This window comes from Larimichthys crocea, chromosome XXII, assembly GCF_000972845.2.
Source record: "Larimichthys crocea isolate SSNF chromosome XXII, L_crocea_2.0, whole genome shotgun sequence".
Lineage (NCBI taxonomy): Eukaryota > Metazoa > Chordata > Actinopteri > Sciaenidae > Larimichthys > Larimichthys crocea.
In genome coordinates this window covers 14,628,652-14,648,735 of record NC_040032.1, presented here as the reverse complement: position 1 = coordinate 14,648,735, position 20,084 = coordinate 14,628,652, and the positions used below count along the sequence as shown (strand labels likewise).

The following is a 20,084-nucleotide window of genomic DNA, read 5'->3' as shown; positions in this document are numbered from 1 at the left end:
GAGATCGCTCTCTCTCCAGTCTGTGTATGTGTGTGTGTGTGTGTGTGTCTGTGTGTGTGTGTGTGTGTGTGTGTGTGTTGACACACTCGATGCCAGATGGCTTTGTGTCTCCGAGTGCTCTCTCAGTTTATCAGGCACCATGCTGCATCCCTCTCTTACCCTCTTTATCTCTCCTCACTCTTTCCGATGTCTCGTTCAATAGAAATCTGTTTAAATAAACCCAAAGCAAACACTGAGGTCATTGCCTGTAAAGTGTGTGCGTATGCTTTCATTCATGTGCATAAGCACAAAACACAACGGTCGTGAGACATCTTGTAGTTTTTAACCGCTCAGCAGATACGCAGCAGTGACAGTTGGCTAATGGCTGGTGAGTAGCACAACACGACTATGGGAGAGTCTGCAGAGAGGCCTGTTCCAATTATATGTTTTCCCTGAGAAGTCACATGAACAAGTCATTTTCCTGTATGCAGGTGTTTCACTCCTCGACGCCTGCACTCCTGCTTTCGAAGCTCCGAGGACAGACAAGACGAGCTGCTGCACGGTGGCTTTTTTTCTTTCTTTCTCAGCTTCTCATTCAGCATTGTGTGATGCAGTGTGCATTTATTTCAGTTTTGTATTCAGGATCATTTCATTTGACAAGCTGGCCCTGCTGCTCTGTTTTTAAACAGTGGCCTCTGGGTTTTTAAGCAGTAACTGTTTGGCCTGTGCATAAATATCCGGCTTTGTATGGTGCAATCGGAAGCAACAGGGAAGGCTGATGCATGATGCTGTTAGCGGATTTCTGTTTTAACATTTCAAAGTGATCACATTGACTAATTCGCAGAATAACTCAGCCTTAACAACTCAGTGACAAAAGATGCCATAAACACTTTTTCCGAAACAGTTTGCAACTTTTTCTCCATAAGCCAACAAATCTCTGTGAAAACGATAAATGATAAAATGTCCTTGAGAGCTGTTAGACCCTGCAGAAAGTTTCATGTATTCTCACTTGGAGTGTACACCCACACACCGCCGCTTAGTTTTTTTTATCTTCATGTCTCTTTTTGGTCCTAATTAGTTTCCAGATTTCTTCTTTGTCACAAACTTTCTCATTGATTTGGTTGATTATGGTTCTTTTCGCGCTTCCCTTTGACTCTCAAAGAGGGGTCTCTCCTTTTGGATATCAAAGAGTCTCAACTTTAATGGTGTCACCGCGTTGTGAAACATTAACCTGACTGCTCAGAGCATCCGTTTTTTCTACCTGACACACCTAGAATGTATCAAACTCGCTGCCTTTTTAATCTGCATCATTTTCGTCTAATTGGGCTGTGGAGTGTAATAAATAGACACTACAATCACTGCCAGGGTTGCCCCGAGGGCGATCGACAGCCGCTTGCATTTTAATAGCTTCACTCGTCGCAGCTCTTTTGTTTTTCGCTGCACGGTTTGATACACTTTCCATTAACGCATGCCAGCGAACGAATGCAGAGGGTACTGCTGCACGCTGAGGTGTAGATGCCCACACAGTAGAGCTGCTCTACAGTACTTCTGCTGTGCTGAACGTGGGTGTGCGTGTGTTGGAAGTGAATGGCTCTACATTACTTGTGGAGGATTGATTTCCTCGTACCTGCTTACAAAACACGGGGAGGGCTGTGCAAGGTGGGACGTTGGAGATAAGATACAGTGGATTAGTAAGGGTTGTGTAGATGTTTGTGTGTGTTCATAGGTGCGTCTGCACTTGATTGTGACCTCTTATGCGCGTGTGTGTGCAGACAGACACGGCTTCAGGCCCCTGTGTATGACAATAGTTGTCCTAATCTATGGAAGCGGTGGGTTGTATCCAAGCAGTCCCAGCCTTGGGGATTTAGGTCAGCTAATTACAATGTATAGTGGCTTGCTGCCATGGTAACATTGGTTGGTTGGGTTTGAGGGCTGCAGGAACCAGAGGGGGGTAACAGCAATTCATGCATGTGGCTGTGCAGCAGAGGGGGTCCTTATCTCTAGCTGCCTAAAGGCACATGGCACGTGAAGATATGCAGCTATGGTAGAATTGTCATTCATTGGAGGTATAAAGGGGCAATATTGCCTTTTATCAGACTCTTCTCTGGCAGGGGGAGTGCTCTGGATGTGTGCTCACAGGTTGTGGAGTGGATAATGGGCACACATCTTCATTAGCATCCTCTCAGTACATTTGTAGCGGAATGCATACACAGTGTAAAACCGTAAAAAGTCTCATCCATCTTCCTGCGTTAGATGCTCTGCACTGTTGATGTTTGATTTCTGGATTTGCAATTCTCCATTAAAGATGCTAAGGAGCCATCTCCAGCTTCTTTCTTTCTCTCCACAGTAACTAATGTGTGGGAGTCCTGCAGCTTATTGACCTTTGTAAAGTGTTCTCAGACTGTTCCCTGAGCACAGTGGTTGTCTCTATCCAAGGAGCCCAAACCATTATCATCTTGATCAGGCTGGGTGAGGGGGGGAAAGGGGGAACAAAGACCCCGGCTTAACTGGATGACTCACAGACTTTCAGCCGGCAGCTGCTCATGGCTCTCGACACTTCAGTTGGCATCATTTAGCATCACTGTAACATCAAGCTGAGGGAAAGTTGTGTGGAGCTGTCCTATATAAACTCAATTAAGAGAATATATTTCATTATTTAACAACGGATGAAAACATTGGAACTATATTAGTATTGGTAAGAGGTCCCATCTCTCTTGTGAAATTGGATTACACCTTGAATTATTCCCAGAAGTGATTGGATTTATCCCTCATAAGACCTCACCCTTGATCTCCTGGCGGTTATCCGCATGTAGAAGGTGACCGTGATGCATTCACACCTCTCCATGCTATAGCATGACCTGTATTCATAACCTGTATCACCTATCTTTATCGCTGTTCCTTCCTGCCGCATCCTGCATTCATGTGAAATTCATGTTTGCTATTTTTAGAGCGAGGAGCTGTAAAAGCTCTCAGCTTGCTCACATCTTTGGTATATGCTGTATGTAGTGTGCAGATCACAGGTTTGATCATGCAGCCTGTAAGCAGTTTGTAAAATATTATGTTTGGGTGGTTTTATGGTGGTGGCTCTTTTCGTGCTTATTACAAAAAACCCTGCACGACTTGTTTGCGATGGCACTACAAGTGAATATAGTTCAGCTTACACCAATGACAGTATAAAGAATGGACGGTGTATGTGTGACGCCACCTGCAAGTGTCTGAAGAGTGAAGCACAAAGTGCGATTGCTCTGTCTGCCTCCATGTTGTTCTGCTTCTAAGAATCGGCAAAGACGTGGATCGTGGGTGGAGCTGAGGTGGGCTGAATGACGCCTGATTGCTCAAACAAGCCACCTGTAACAGCAGCCACCTGTCAATCAAAGCAGCCACGCTGTTAATTCTGCCTAATTTAAGCCTTAATATAATTTGAACGGGTGAGTTGTATATAAATTCACCCTCAGTACAGTTGTCATGAATTGGAAAATTAGCTACAGAGACCAAAACAGTTTTTTGTACCAGGCTGTAAACATGTTTAGTTCTGCTATGAAGTTGGACATTTGAACATAGGGGCTTATGGAGACTGACTCACTTCTGGAGCCAGCCTCAGGTGGACTTTTGAGGAACTGCAGTTTTTGGCATTTCCGCATTGACTTCATTTCACAGCCACGGACTGTGCCGATTGGCTTACACACATTATTATAGAGAGGTGAAACAAATAGATTTGGAAACTAAGAAGAAGATTCAGTAGCTTTAGCTTTTTTCTCCACAAATCCACTACAAAATCTCACTCCGCTGTGTGCAGTGAGTCACTTAAAAGCTCATATTTTAGTAAACTACACTCTGCTTAGCTAATCAGATGTGTTTCAAATGTACCAGTGGACCGTAGTGGTTTAGAGGATGTTTTACAAATGTTCTTGTTGCAGCCGACTGCTGTGCAACACAGCTGTTAACAAAATGCTTCAGCGGCACTTCAGCCATCTCTGAGGAATCGCTGAGCCTCCTTGTCAAAACAAAATTCCAATTTAAGCTTCAAATAACTGGCCGGATCGGACTGTGCGATTGTGCAGCGAGTCTCGCCTCTCTAAACATCTGCTGTCTGTCTCTTTGTCTCTTTCTGTATGAAGAAGGTGGGTGTGTCTACATATTAATCACTACCCTAAACTGGATTGATCACAGTTGAGGTGGCTCCTGGGGGAAGCTGAATCTGCCGCTCCACATCTGCTTTAGCTTTTTGCTTTCTAGATGAAGGGAAAGACCTCGCAGCACCTGATGATTCTTGGACCTAGTTCACAGAAAACGAGAATCCATTAAAAGCTAATGAAGCGGCAGTTATGGCGCAATATAATTAAGAGGTCTGTAGCTTAATTTTTTTTAGTAATTTGTATAGATTGTATTCTCACTTTAAATGTTTTAAAACTTCAAATATGTCTCACCAAAGCTCCCCTCTTCATGTTTTTAGCTTTTTTATTCGAAACATCTGCATATGGTGGAATTAAATTGGTTTTCCAGTGATGCTATAAATCTGCTGTTTTCTGTCCTCAGAGTCTCGTGTCATGTTGAAATACTTTATGTTGATGAGTGGAGTAACAGGCCCGGGCTGTAAAGATAGACCTTCATAAAGGCTTTTAATTTCCCCAGTGTCACCTCCTGATTGATGACCGCAGGACAGGGAGGTATAAAAGCCTACATGTAGCAACACACACACACATACACATACAGAAACACAATGACCGCACATCTGTCAAGCCGCTGATGTACTGTCATGGTGTCGTGGCTCCGCAGTGCCCGAGAAGACTTGTAGCTGAGCACGAGGCTACAGGAGGCGGCGTTGTGTTTCTGTTTTCCCTTCTTCTCTCTCTTTTATCTGCTCTTCAGAGAATTGGGTCTGTTATGTTTGAGCTCACTTACATCTTTATGAATGCAGCACTGAAGATGCAGAGGAATATCTTATGAACGCACACATACACACACGTACAGTATATACACAGTACAGACAGCTGAATAATAAACATGCACGTTGGGACCCTCTCACACACACTTCCTCCTTTTCATTACCTCCCCATAGAAACCTGAAGGCGCACAGCAGCAGCAGCCTTGGCTCGTAAACACACATCTCTGCTGTAAAAATGTGTGTGTGTGCGTGCGCTCCTATACAGAGGCGGTTTGCAGGGCTGCTTCCTCGGTGCCCACACAGTGTTTGCTGGCTGCAGGGCATGATGTAATCCCTCTCCTCCTCTAGAAAAAAAAATGCTGAGCAAGGCAGCACAAACTCTCTGATTGAATTCTCACACTGCAGCAGCAACTTTTCCTTTCCCTGACTTAATAAGTTTGCAGCTTTGTACAGCCAGTTCAAGCTCTTAAAGATGGACATGGTAGAGAGCTGAGAGGTTATATACTTTGGATGCTATGTGGGTGATTTTTAAAAAAATGTTTTATTGGCATCTCCTTTTTTCTTTTCTCCTTCTCCTCCTTTTACATGCTCATGCACACATTGTCCACTGGAGTAAATAAAGGTTCAGTAGTTAACAGTAATTGAAGATTTGGTGAAGATTTAGATAGATAGATGGATGGATGGATGGATGGATGGATGGATAGATGGATAGCTAGATAGCTAGATAGATAGATAGCAAAAAACTTGCATTAACAGAGGACATATGTTTACTTTATTAGTGCTGTACACATAGTGTTCTTCCACCACAAACACACCATCTGCTGCCACTGTTGCTTTGTCCACACCCACACACACAATGCTTACACCGCTGTCGCTGTCACCACACCACGTATTAGAGTTGATTCGGGGGTAAGCAATGAGACATGTGTTATCTCGACATGCAGGTACAGTAGCCGTGCAGGGGGACGGCTACATTTGCATACCGGCATGTCCCTGTGTCTTTGATGTTTCCATGTAGCAGAACGGGTGGCAGTGGATGTAGCTCAGTGTTGTGCTGTGTGTGTTGTATTCATTCGCAGGTTTCTGTATTCCCACTCACCCATCGGATCACTGCCTATACCGCTTACCTTCCTCCAGACACACACACACAAACACAAACCCTAACATAAAGGTGAGCCATTTCCGTCGACTGTGGCCTCGCTTCAGCTCATTCAGCTCAGTGGAGTTTAAACAGGTGGCACGCCTGCCTTTGCAGCTCCAACCAGGTTTTTTTTTTTAAATTTTAATCTGTGTGATGTTGCCTGGCAGTGGAGCTGTCACTCAGCTGGCCAAGTGTGGGTGTGAGGAGGCGATGCAGCACAGAGAGAGGTCACAATATTTTAATGCCTCAGTCCCAGCTTATTTATTGTCTTATATTCCTGCGGTGCAGCTGCCTTCCTGGTGAGGAACCAACAGGAGTGAGGGCAGGAAATGATTAGAAGTTATAAATAGGTAAACACTTTGCATAGCTGACACTGCCACAATTTCAATTCTCAGTCTTCTAATGTCAGCATCCTCTAATGGTTTTATCACTTAGCCCCCGAAGTCTTAGAGAAACTTCCTGATTTAACTAGATCAGAGGCAGAAGACTGGAAAACACTCTCAGAAAACTCCTTTGTTTGTGCCAGGTTTATAGTCTGTGTCAGTGAGAAGGAGAGAGTTTAGGAAGACCCTAGCAGACAGGATTTGTCCTCTGTGGAGCCCTGAGCTAGTTTACGACTCAGGCGGTTCGGTTTTAAAGGTTTCTCCTGTCTTTTTGTATAATTAGTGAAGCCCTTCCAGGAGCATTGGCTACCACCCGTCATGAGCAAATAGCCTATTGGCAGACAGAAAGCATTTGCATCAGCCTGACCAGTTGTCATGGCAGCCTTTGTCCCTACCATGGAAACGAAAGGCCGGTTATTGAGATTGACAGGTGGATTTAGAGCCGTCCGTCAGGAGAGGTGATTTGAGCTGACACTGGGTGGAGGACACTGGGTGGAGGACACTGGGTGGGAGGGATGGGACTGCAGGTTGGTTATGCAACAATATTCGGACACACAGTGATTCTCTGGAGAAGCTCTCTGCTCTCTGCATCACAAGGATACATTTAGTCTCTGCTGCCAGCTGTCAGTGGTGAAAATCACATTAGAGGCCTCTTCAGACGGGTTCTTGAGTCAAATTATGGTGTCTAAAAACACAAGTTTGACATTCATCCCTTCACCTCTGACCTCTTTAAGGGATTGCATGAGATTTTGCACGTTTTATCCCTTTAAATAACTTCCAAACATATCGTGAGATTTTCTAGGTTACAGGACAGGGACTATGACAATCATATTGCAAGTACTTCTAATTTCAGTGAACATTTAACCCTCTGCGTTCTTTTTTTATTCATTTATGCATTTACTTTTTGTCAGTGTCATCTTATTGTTGCAGCTGTGAGCAGGGAACAGTCTTTCTTGGTGAAGTCGCGTGCTGCAAAGTGTTGCATTCACATGCCGTGTATCTAACCCTAGAGGACAGACGGTAAAATATGTAAATCTATTTTATTTGCATTTCCATCAATAGCATTATTGTTCAGCAGCTGACACTCAAATGTCACATTTCAGAGCCTCCTTGAATGCACCGGGGGAAAAATAACTTCAGGTGTCATATGGTCAGAAATGGCATCAGATACTGAGGACCTCTATTCTTCATTTATTTAAAAGGCAGACTGTTTAATGCTGAGGCTTTTAAATTATTACTTTGCGCTATGAGGAGAACTTTCTGACGTTTTTATCATTTTTCTGATTTGTTTAATTGCATTCAGTTTGATCCGTTTGTAATAAATCTTTTTCCACCACATGTGGAGCTCTGAAACCGCTGAGGTTGTTTTCTACAAGACAGATTTAAGCACTCTGTCACACAGACTTGTGCAGGAGCTAAAGTGCAATCCTACAGTTACAGAGCGGAGTGCCCTGCATATGTTTGTGTTTCTGTGTGTTTCCGGTTCAAACCTTTCCTTATTAACTGGAGCCTTATTGATCTAACCTCATCAGTGCAGACCAGAGCCTGCGTATCTGTAGTGAGTGACACAGTGAGTGTCTGTGTTTCCTCATGGGCTGTACTCATTTCCCCAAGCATTATGTACAAAGGGTACAAAGGAGATCCATAGAGAGAGCGAGCAACATCAATTTGAAGCTATTGTGTTTGATTTTAGAAGAAGTAGTTTGAAATATCAACCCAGAAACATTTCAAATGTATTTTTAATTTCCGGATGTGTTTTTGCTGTCGTAATTGGCTATATGGTGATGATGTAATGTCACAAGTTTCATAACGTGACCTTTACAGTGTTATAAAACATCAGCTGAAATGTCAGGTTTTGGATAAAATTAAGTTATCTGAAAATATATGTTTTTAATTTATTGGTTTAGTTAAAAAAAAATATCACCACAACTTAAATATTCTTAGGCAATCGGTTAAAACAAACAATTTGAGTATTAGTACTTAAGTTAAATTTGGATGTTTGACAATGCAAAAAGCAGCAACATTTTAGAAAATAACTGTCTGATCTCTTCAAAAGTCAAAGAGAAAGGACGGTCAGTCAGTTAGGGGAGCTGTGTTCGTATTAAAGACTAAAGTATCTCGATTAAAATGACTTCACTGGCTGTTGGAGTCACTGTTCTGAGGTCAAGCAGCAAATGGGAGAGTAAAGTGGTTCAGCTTTCATAATGTAGTGGTAGAAGCACCTATAGTATGGTACATCTACAGCTGCTTCGATATCAAACTCAATATTAAATCTCAATTTTTAATTCAATCAAAGCTTTTCTTTTGTCTGAAGCTCTCTGTGCAGCCGGTCCTGCCTCTGTCAGCACGGGGGCAGGATATGAACAGTGTACACGCGGTTTTATCTTCCTCAGAGCTCTGTGGTCTCTCCACTGGTAGCGACCCATCAACTAATGGTGCAGTAATGGCCATCAGCTCCAGCCCGGCCTTTTAGTGGCACTGAAGGAGTATGTTTTTATGCACATGGGTGGCTCTTGGCTACTTCGGTCTGTCTGTTCTGTGACTGTCAGGTCAGTCTTTAGAACCGTGAAGATCAACCTCCAACCGTCCATTAGTCATACACTGAACTCTTGTATATTCACTCAGTATGACCTTATGTCCACTAGATCTGTTGACCTTTGCAACTACATCTGCACTGTAGCTCTATACTGCTCACAATAGAGCTGAGATCCAATTAAAACATTTAAATGAAGTGTTTGCTGTGTCTAAAAGGACAATGCATGTCTCATTTATTGGACAGTATCCTGGTTCCCCATTTGATAAGAGCTAGAGGGGCCTGGAAAAACGCAAACTATGTATTCAAATAGCGCTATTAGTAGTTAATCACAGTTTGGTTCATCGCAGTATGTTTGCCGGATTTGTAGAAGTGTGCCGTGTTGGCTTGCAACAACAACAACAACAACGTGATTTGAATAATTTCCAAGTGTGAAAATGAACCCACAGCCGGTTTGCCTGCAGCAGCTCACAGCGTCTCACTTTGGTTTAGGCCAGTCGGCTCTCTGATATGTTGTAGCTGAACTAACCAGAAATCCAGTTTTGGTCAGTTCCTCATAGTACAGTGCATGACGTATACCTAAAATTCATGCACATACACCCACCCAATTGATTTTTTTTATGACTATGACCCATAAACTGTAACAGGACAGCCTTTATTGGCTGGCCGGAAAGTGACATGACCATATTAAGCGGACAGAGAAACGTGTTGATGTCCTCAAAAGCATTTTATAGCTTCCATACAGTAACTGTTGTGCGTACACGTTTGTTGCTTCCTCTTAGGCTGTGGGTGTTTTTGAAAACAGAATTGTTTGCCTTCATTTGAATCTCTGTTATCTGAAAGGGTCAATAGTGAAAGTATTAAGCGGTGCGCAGCTCTGAACCAGCTCTTTTTATTTCCAAAGCGCTCCTCTTGGCACTTCATGGCTTTCTTTTTTGAGGCCGCGTGTGTCATCCGTTCTCTGCTCTCTAGCAATGGTAAGTCTGGTGTCTCCCATGTTTGGACCGTGTTGCCTCTCTGCTCTGTGGAGGTGTGAATGTGTGTGTGTGCGGGTTAGTCTTGTCTTGACAGATTCACCTCACTGTGGTGATGTACCAGACGGCGGCTGCATTGATTTCTCAATAGGATCTTCCTCCTCTGCAAGTCCTTTTACCTGACGGTCTCGCCTGTTTAATCGCATGTCATGTTAAGCTTGTCCCTGTTTTAACCCTGTAAAGTGTCTTTGTGTGTGTGCGCGTTTGGGGATTGCTCTATTGAATAGTAATAACAGGGTAGTGCTGGTGAATCCTCTCCACAGACTGCCAGCACGGCATTGATTTTTCGGTTTGTCACGCATGGGGATTGTCAGGGTGCATTAGCTGACGGAGGCAGCCTGTGTTTCAGCCCGTCAGAGTGTGTGCAGATAAACATGTGCACGTGTAGACCCCTGTGTCATTGATGTGTGAGTAACAAAACAGCAGCGTTACCGTGTGATGGTATTTTGAAATCGGAGCTTCTGGTTTGTAGTTTTTGAATGTGCCTTTGTGTCTCGTCTGGGAGAACCTGTCTTAATGTATCAATATATCAAAGAGATCTAAAGCAAAGCAGGAAGGAATGTTTTCATTTTCAGTCAGCTTTGTAGTAATATTCCTCTTATTTATAGATTATTGGGAGCAGCAACGGAGTGCTGTGACAGATAGATAACAAGACACTTGGAGGAGTGCAGAATAAATCGCAAGGCACCCAAAATATTATCAGGACAGGAAACTAGGGATGCCCCCCATCACAATTTTCTTTGCTGCTGGTATGATTGCTGATAATCTATGAGCTGTATCAGCAGATATTGATCGGTTTTTGTTTTGTTTTAGTAGCTGGTGCTTTAAAACTCACATAATGCTGTCCTCTATTTTGACCAAAGAAAATTGTCTCAAAATTGTTCAGATAAACCGATTTTGTACCTGTAGACAACGTGTGAGGAGAAAGTAAACACAGCTCTGTTTTAGGGGAACACGAATGAAACGTACAAAACATGCTTCAAAATTTAACCTCTCAAACATAAATTACTATTAAAGCTTCTTTAAGAGTAATTCAAACTTTAAACACCTTAAAAAGCCTCAATGGTTGTGCATTCAGGTCATGTACAGTGTGGCTGAAGGGTCCTGAGACTGACACTGAATGATCCATGAATTCTGCACATTAGCAGCAGTGCATTTTTAGTATCACCACCAGCATATGTGGCGTTTTCTACTAACTATGTTTCACCACAAACGACTGTAATGTGACAGTGTTGCTGAGTATACAACCTTTCTTTCTGTCTCTTTTGATTTGTGACTGTTTTTGTATCTTGGTCTGATCTCGTCACACAGTGATCCAGCAGTCGGGTGAATGAGACATCTTCACGGTTTCTTTTGTCTCCCTCTCTCTCTCTCTCTCTCTCTCTCTCTGGATCTCTGTCTGGCATTAATATAGCTAATCAGACATAATGAGAAAAAATAATGACCACTTAGACAACAAATTGCACGCAGAGAATTTCATTCAAACACAGAAGGACTCTAATGACTCACATTAACACTAAACCAGCCAATGTATGAGAGCTCAGGCTAGAAGCACCTGGCTTCGAGCATGTGTCTGCACACCGCGGGCTGTGCATGAGCCAAAGAGCAGATCAGCCCTTTGGCTTCACCGTGATGGATCAACTCTCTGCTTTGGCACACTGCATATGAATGGTTTCTGCTTAATATTGAGGTTTCATCTTGTAAAGGAGGGAACAGGCCTTTTGTTAGGGGAGCTTTCTGTGCTAAACTTGAGGAAATTTGAGGGCAGCTATAAAATCAGGTAAACGTCTCATAATGACAACAGCTTTCTGTTTTTCTAACACAACTTTAACAGACTGGGACAAACTAGTCTGTCAGGAGGCCAGAAGGTGCACAGAGGAGTCACAGATGAAGCAGATGGTTGAGAGAGAGAGAGAGAGGAGAGAGAAAAATACACACCAACATATTTTCATATTGGAAAAAGCATCTCTTTACTGTGGCACAATAGCAGACTGTATCAGTCAGGACCCCATCCTTACCTTTTATTTGTCATGTTCTACTCGCGTCATCTTTCAGCGCATCGGCACACTTTTATTCTGTATGTGTGTGTGTGTGTGTGTGTGTGTGTGTGTGTGTGTGTGCGTGTGTGCGTGTGCATGTGCGTATGTGTGCATGCCTCACTGATGCAGCTTAAACCTAAATGCACCATTTGTCAGCTATTTGCCCAACAGCTACAAATAAGCCATATGGTAGCAGTGACTCCCCACGGTTCACATACATACTCGCATGCAACTAACAGATGGAGGGATTTTTTTTATATATATTTGATTGGCAGGTGGGTGGTCCATTGACTGTGGGTTACGGTGCGTGTCAGAAGGTGACAGACGGTGCCGTGTCGGCCACTCAACATTAGCTTGATGGTGTGTGTGTGTGTCGTCCCAGTGGGGATTGACCCCTGCTTTTATTTTCCAATTAGTTCTCACTTGTGGCTCGTTAGGGTTGCACACACACACCCTCTCGGGTACATGTTTGTATGTGTAATGGCGGCGGTTTGACACGCCTTTGCACTTCTAAAGTGGCGGTTGAGCTCAGGGTAGTCAGATCGCTGCTCACCTACACGCCTCCCACATAATTCGCCTTTTTAGACCTCTGCTTCTGCTTTTACACCAGCCCACAGTTGCCTCTAAAGCATGCACTTCTCCTATTCATTCGACTTCATAAAAGGAATACACTGTATCAGCGGACATCCAGGAAAATCTATAATTATTGTGTAAGCATAAACAAACATGTTTGCTTGCCCTTTTCCGTTTCACACTGGGTTATAGCTTCAGCTTCACCGTCCCTGACTGTCCATCAAAAAAACACAACTCCTCTCTAATAAGACATCACATATAAAACCTGATGTTGGCTTTTTATATCTCCCCACTCCACTGTTTTCTTCACCAGTGTTCCTTTGACGGCAGTCCATTCGGAGTCAGCGTTGTTCCTTCCCACTGGAGCTGTCACTGTTACTCAGGCCTGAACGCCGGGCGCTGTCACTGGACATGAATATCGACCCCGATACCGACTCTAACGTACAGTAGAAAACCTCTAAATGAAACAGCCTCTACATGCTGCGTCGTAGCATCCTCAGCAAGGCTCAGCCATGCTAGACTGTTTCCTGCTGTTGTTGGCATGGTGTCTTCAACAAATCACAGTTAGTCAGTCTGTTGTCCAGTGTGGTCTTCTTTCCACGCATCCTCTGCATGTAGGAATTGTCTCCAGTTTCGTGTATAGCATCTTAATGTGCAACAAGCTTTTTTTTTCCCCTTCCTGGTTCAAGTTACTCTAAGCTGAGCTAACCGAATAAGTGGTGGGAGTACTTGATTATTCTCAGGAAGCTGTGGTTGTGAGTCACCGGAGCTCAGCGATGGCCTTGTTCTCTGTGGTAAAATGCTAATCACTGTCTATCTTTCTCTTCATCTCTCATCTCTGTCCCTCCAGACTTTAACTACAACACAGATGGCTTCGAGGGGGACGGAGCCGAGGACGGCAAGTCTCAGGATGGCTCGGAGACGCTGCCCTATATAGACGAATCGCCCACCATGTCGCCCCAGCTGTGCGCTCCCCAGGGGCCCGACGGAGAGGCGGTCTCCCCCACACCACCAGAGGGCCTGCTGTCAGGGGTAAGAGCACACACACACACACACACACACACACACACACACACACACACACACACACACACACAATGTACATATGGAGGCAGGTAAAATGAGTAGCAGTCCTCCACACACAACTTGATATTATTAGACAATGGAATGAAGTGACAGATGGAGAGAGAGCGCAGTGCAACATAAATCATTTCTGGTTGTGATTACACGTTAGATGATTGATTAGCTCAGGTACAGTTCTCCTCCAGGCAAGTTTGAATATGTAAAAGCAGTATATTTTCCCAAAGCATACTTAAAGTTAACAGACTGAATTCCAACAGATAGCGACTGATTTTATTGATGTTATTTCATTACAAAGCTTCAGATACTGGAATTTTCTTGAAGTAGCTCATCTTGTTGCGTGTTTTGTTGATAATGCAGCTGCAAATAGACTTTTTGTAATAATCTGCTGGTGCGATAAATGTTGTTGGAAAGTCCAGTTTCCTGTTTTTTATGCAAAAACACTTATTTCCACAATCACATCATCCTCGCTGATCTTTTAAAATGAAAATTCAGTCATATCCCAAAAATCTACAACCGTTGTGTGCTGATATGGACACTGAAGTAGGGGTTAGGTTGAGAGGGCATGGATTTCAGAACTCCCTTTAAGGGTAGTTTGTATAGGTAGTTTTTTTCATCTCTTACAGTTCCCATAATTATTTTAAGACGGATGTTATCTGTTGCCAGTTTGGTTTGAAACATATCATTGTTACATTTTAAAGCAGCTCCCAAAGAGTATTGCCTAGCCTTCAATACCACCTCAGGGTCTTTGGGGAATATCTTTGTGAAACATGTCTCTCAGGAGGTCTAATACATCTTTCCAAAAAATTACTCCGCTTTGGACCAGAAAATATGAGTGTGGTTTCCATTTTGTGGTCCTTATCTTCTCTGTCTGACATGTTCAGGGTCCACTTTGTTGTTATTTGCAGTGTAAGGTAGTATCTCATTATAACCTTTCATCTGAACGCCCTCTAAATATTTAGAATTGGTCATCAAACGTGCCTCCTTGCAAACCTCCCTCCAGGTATCTAATGATATGTCTATTTCTCCTTTATTTGTGTGCTATTCTTTGGGTTCTTGTTTTCGGTTTTACACTTTGTGTTTCTCTGCAGTGTGTTTTGTCTCGCTGAGCTGCAGTGCAGGGGTAATAATGCAAAGAGGAAATGTTATACTTTAAAGATGCTGAGTTTGGACAGGAGGAACAAAAATAGGAACCAATCATTTTTTTTCTTTCTTGTATTAAAAAATGTGAACCTGTCTTCAAAGCTCTCCTCACTTAACCACGTTACCTTATGACGAACAGGTAACACCTACAGGTGACTAAATATTCAATATTATGACCCTTTAATCATATTATCTGAACTCGGAGAGTTAAAACCATCTTAAACACATTTAAAAGTCAAAATGTCTACGTTATAAACACCCTGACATCCTGTGAGCAGTGTGCTATGTCACCAGTCAGTGTTTCCTCTTGTCATTAGCAGTAGGAGCTTCACCTGGGATGATTTCACACCAGGCTCCATCTGTCTTTTTCTTTTCTCCCTGAACTTAGCCGCCTGATTTGTTAGCGATTTATGTGATCACAGTGGCTATCGCTGCACGCGTGAAGGAAAAGAGCAGTACCTCCTCTGTTTACTCCCCATAAACTGCAGACAGCACGCATTTAGAACAGCTGATGCAAAAGCTTTCACGAAATGGAAATACAGTACACTGCGTCGTCTGATAGAGAATATGCTGAATGTTTTCGTCTGTACATTCTGTGGTCATTTAAATTTGTGGTTTTCATGACTGGCAGATGTGTGTGTGTGTGTGTGTGTGTGTGTGTGTGTGTGTTTGTTTGTATGAATGTTACTTGTGTGGCTAACTTTGTGAGAGGGTGTGCGTCAGCACCCCGGATAGGCTCAGTGGGAGTCATGTTGACCCTGACCTGAACCTCCCACGCTCACACACACTTACACACACACACACATAGAGGGAAAGAGGCTAACAGACTTTCACTTCACACATCACAGGCAGCGGGAACAAACCTGAATGAGAACTCCAGCAATGTGAGGCTGACTCAGACGTCTGTTATATGGTTTACTCCTTTAAAGCGGCCCACCTCGTCTCTCTGTCATACATTGACCACAGATCTGCCCTTAAGATCTTCCTGCTCTCTCCCTTTAGTCTTTTTAATCTCTTTTCCAAGCAGCTGTATTATCATAGTATTGTAAACACTGATCATTGACCTTCTCATAGAAGTGGCAGTATGTAAATTATTAAGCATTTTGTTCAGTTGCATTCACTGCAAGTCACCCTGTGCACCTCTTGTGAATGCAAGTGTCTCCATCTAGTGGAAAGTTGAGGTAAAAACATGTGAGTTGAAAACCATTTAAAATATTAATATTAAAAAAGTGAATGCCTCGCTGACCTTTTGCTAGAGGCTAGATCTCAGGAATGATTAATAACTACTTTCCATCGCTCTGGTTTCCTTCTGGTTCTCGAACTGGTGCAGCAACAGTCAACATTAAATACACTTCTTATTAAGAATAAACCTGCCTCCTGCGTAAACTGTTAAGTTAAATAGTGTCGGTTTGTGCTACTGTATTTTAACATCTGTGGTGGTGTGAACAGTTTGAGAAACACTGCACTAGATAATCTAGATCTGTTTGTTCTTTAGACTTCACCCACTCTGTCCTCCTTGTATGTTCATGAGTCAGAGCTGTTAACATTGCCGGCTTCTTTGAGGCTGTTTGTGGAGAATTCATGTCAGACGCTGCCTCCTTTACGGACTCTTCCACTGAAGTCGTCCTCTCCTCACCGCCCCGTTAAGTCATCGCTTTCTTTCCGCTGAGTTTGCGCGAGCCTTTCGACCGCTGACACCTCCATGCCAAAATGCATACATTCGGCACAGGGAGCGTGTTTTCGGGGTTGTATTTTGGGATGCTTCAAAACCAAACTTTCTGTATATTTGAAGAGAGCCTGTTATACCCGCCTTTTAAAGGGTTTTCCTTTATTTGAATGGAAGGGTCTTCCTTTTGTCTTTATCCTCCTCGTATTTGTGACTTCTGATGTCATTTTCTTACTTTGTCCTCTTTCTCATGATTATTTCTCTGACCATATAAACAGTTTGTAACTAGTGACCTAGAAATACAAGCCACAAGCATAAATCTAATCTGCTTTTTTTTTTTTCTCCAGCACTTTTCCAAGTGCTTGGGTTGTAAAATAGGTCTGACCTATATAATATAAGCAAGACAGATAGCAAACCAAAGATTAGTCTGCAGGCATGGCCCGCAAAGATCATATGTTCAGCACAATACTAGATGGAGGTTGTTACAACAGTGTTGGATGTCATTTCCTGTAGAGTGTCATTTAAGGGTCAGGAGCAGGTTGAGAGTGTGTGTTCATTCACAAATACTCAAAAGTTTAGTCACCACAGCATTCACATTTTTAGTTTCATTTCCTTTTCTTCTATCCAGATTTATTGATTTTTTTCATAACGGCATGTCTCGGTGCAGCATGTGTCTTTTTATTTAACTCTATTTTATACTCTAACCTCGCGTCCTGCCTGCGCTAAACTGCTGCTACCCAAGTGAACTATGTGACCTGTAATTAGAATCAGCCGCACTGGCAGCACACAGGCACAGCCTCAGCTCCACATCCAAGGCTCGCAGCAGATCAATAAAGAGAGAGACAATGACCAGAGAGAAGAAAGAAAACAGAGAGAAAGATGAACTATGTAACACTCATTAATGCGAGAGGGGAAAAAAAGAAAGTGTGTTTGAGGAAGTGACTTTTTGCCTGAAGATACGGAAGAAAGAAACGAAGGTAATGAAGCAGAAGACTCGAAGACAGAAACGGCCTGTGTAGCCATCAAGGAAGTGGCTGGATAGCGTTTGTTGTGAGGGGAGGGGCGGATGTAGAGGGAGGGCAGACCTCATCGACCGAGGTGGAACAGTGGCGCACACACACACACACAGAGTGCACACATACACACTTACACCAGGAAGCCCAGCAGAGGAAGGGGGTGGGGTGTGTAGGCGGGGTCCTCTCTCTTTCTCTCTCTCGGTGTCCAGACGACTTGCTCTGAGGGGGAAAACACTGATGTGTCCAGGCAGGCCCTGAAGAAGAAGAAGGGGGATCTCCAGGCAAGAAAGAGGAGAAGGGGAAAGAGAGAGAGAGAAAGAAAGGATCATGGAGGAGGAAGAGGAGGAGGTGCTGTGCTACTTGGACAGGGTGCTGGAGGAGGAGGAGGAGGTGTTTGAATATGGAGATGGGGAGCTGGATCCCATCACTTCGATACATAGACAGTTCAAGGTGAGACAGCGGCTGGACAGCTGGATGCAGGGACTACACACACACACACACACACAGGGACACACTTATGTGACTGTAACACACTGACCTGGCTTTACAGCTATGCATAGCAAAGGGGAAAGTCTTATTGCTGTCTTGGCAAGATGTGGCGTCACTATGTGCTGCTACGTGTGCCTATAAGCCATCTGTGCTGCAATAGTGTGTGTGTGTGTGTGTGTGTGTGTGTGTGAGACATACACTAGTCTCTCAGAGTGGCCTGATGAAGCAGCTACTGTGGAGCACATGTCTCCTTTCTCTGCTGCTTTTTAAAGACGACTGACGCTAACTTCTGCCTGTTAAGAAGCCTTGTGTGCGTTTGGTTTTTGCATGTGCCCGTAGATGAATTGACAAAAAGCAGGACTGTCCGCTCTGCTCTCGATATCAACTCCTCTGACAGCACGACAGCAAAACATGCAGCTTTTTTCTTTTGTTTTTTTTTTTGCATGAAAAGCGTAACTGAGAAGTGCACGCACAGGAGCAGGTTGCCATGGAAAAATCCTTTCACCGCTCATGTATTTCTCATCTTGCCCTCTCGCCACACAGTAGCTCTTTGTACAGCAGTTGGGAAAATATTCTCACTGTTTGAAGAAGTAGTTTTCCTCCTTCCTTTCCTGTCTTTTTTTTTTTTTCCTCGTCCTGCTGTGACATGTTTGTCACCGAGGGAGTAAGCTTTACACGTCACCAACACACATGTTTACTTCGAGGGTATAATGTATGTCCCTGCGCCGCTCAGTGCAACCACAGGGGAGCAGGCATCATATCTGAAGTTAGAAAAGCAAAAAAAGAAGTCACTCTGAGTTGTCATTAAAATAAAAAAGAAATACATGAGGACAAACACACAATGTCTACAGATGTGGACATACATATGGTTTGTGGTGCTTAAAATAAACAGTGAGCTGCAGCAGCAGAACTTGCATATCAAAGAAGCATCTAAGAGTCTGACTCATTTCTCGCACCGCTTTTGTCATGAGGTTTTAGTCACAACCCAAAAAAATGATCTTTCAGTTTCTTTTATGGAATGACGGGCTAAGACGCCTCGCAGGCTCAAATCCTGCCGAATAAAAGTGATGTTAATATCCCCGAAGGAAACAATGTGAATGCAGCTCACTGAAAACTTTCTGCAGTTTTAATTAAAAGAGACACGACGTGCAGAAATCAATCCTGAATCTTCTTTTGAAACGCTTGAGAGAACAGTCGCCACCAATCCGCCAGTCATCACAAGGGTGAAGATGCATGTTGGTTTATATATAAACAAGTTATAGAGTTATCACTTAATTTAAACACTGTTTACTGTGACACATATTTCTAATTTCACTGTCACAAGTCTGATAAAAGTTGTGTATTTTACAGGCTCTTATGCACATACTGTACCTGGTTACACCTCCAGTCTTGACTGGTACATCAGACCAGAAGCACGAAGGCTGTGTCTCCGTTTTCATCTATGTTATTGTGAGAAACTCTCACCCTGAGAGGCACAACATACATGAATATTCACTGTCAGCGTGGTGAATAGGCTAAATGATGCTGGTGACAGTTACTCCTGATGGATAGCTAACATTAGCTTGAGTGGGAGTGAGTTCAGTCATGGACTAACCCCTGCACCAGCAGCAGCACTAAAACGTTACATCATTACCTTCTTGAAGCTCAGCCCAGGTCATGCAGTTGTTAATTGACAAGCTGGTTATTTACAGACAACACTTAAGCTAATTGGTGATTCAAATATGTGTGGATGTCTGGATAGGTAATGTTTGGACAATAATCTAATTAATAATTACTAGACGTGTCTGTTAAACAAAGACAAAAGGAAACGGATACAAACTTTCCAAAGTTGCAATCAAAACACGCCGATTGTATCGACACGCATTGAATCCTTCGCTACCAAATGGGGGATGTTTTGCAATGCCGGTTTGATTGATAACTGATTGATTGATCCTTTTCAGAAGGTGGATGCCGGTTGTGATTGGGTTAAAACGATGAGGTCACGGCTCCCTCCTTGTCTTATCAGGCAGGGCTGGTGTGCTGATATCATTGTAAGGATCAGGTAGTGTTAATAATTAACCTTCCTCTCCGCTCACACGGCTGTTCTCTGGCCTCCCTTAAAGTACATATGTGTCACTTTAACG

At 43.3% G+C, this 20,084-nt stretch overlaps 1 protein-coding gene across 3 annotated transcripts in view; it reads left to right on the top strand.

The window, feature by feature from the left end:
• The window catches only part of abr (ABR activator of RhoGEF and GTPase), a 117,138-nt gene that overhangs the window by 28,711 nt on the left and 68,343 nt on the right, over positions 1–20,084 (top strand). For 2 of the 3 annotated variants that reach the window (XM_010736504.3, XM_019274948.2), the window contains exon 2: positions 13,418–13,599. In XM_010736504.3, coding sequence (XP_010734806.2) covers positions 13,418–13,599 — 182 coding nt within the window. Of the gene's footprint in view, positions 1–13,417; positions 13,600–17,661; positions 17,923–20,084 lie in introns of those variants that run through there. The other variant, XM_019274950.2, reaches the window with a different exon arrangement.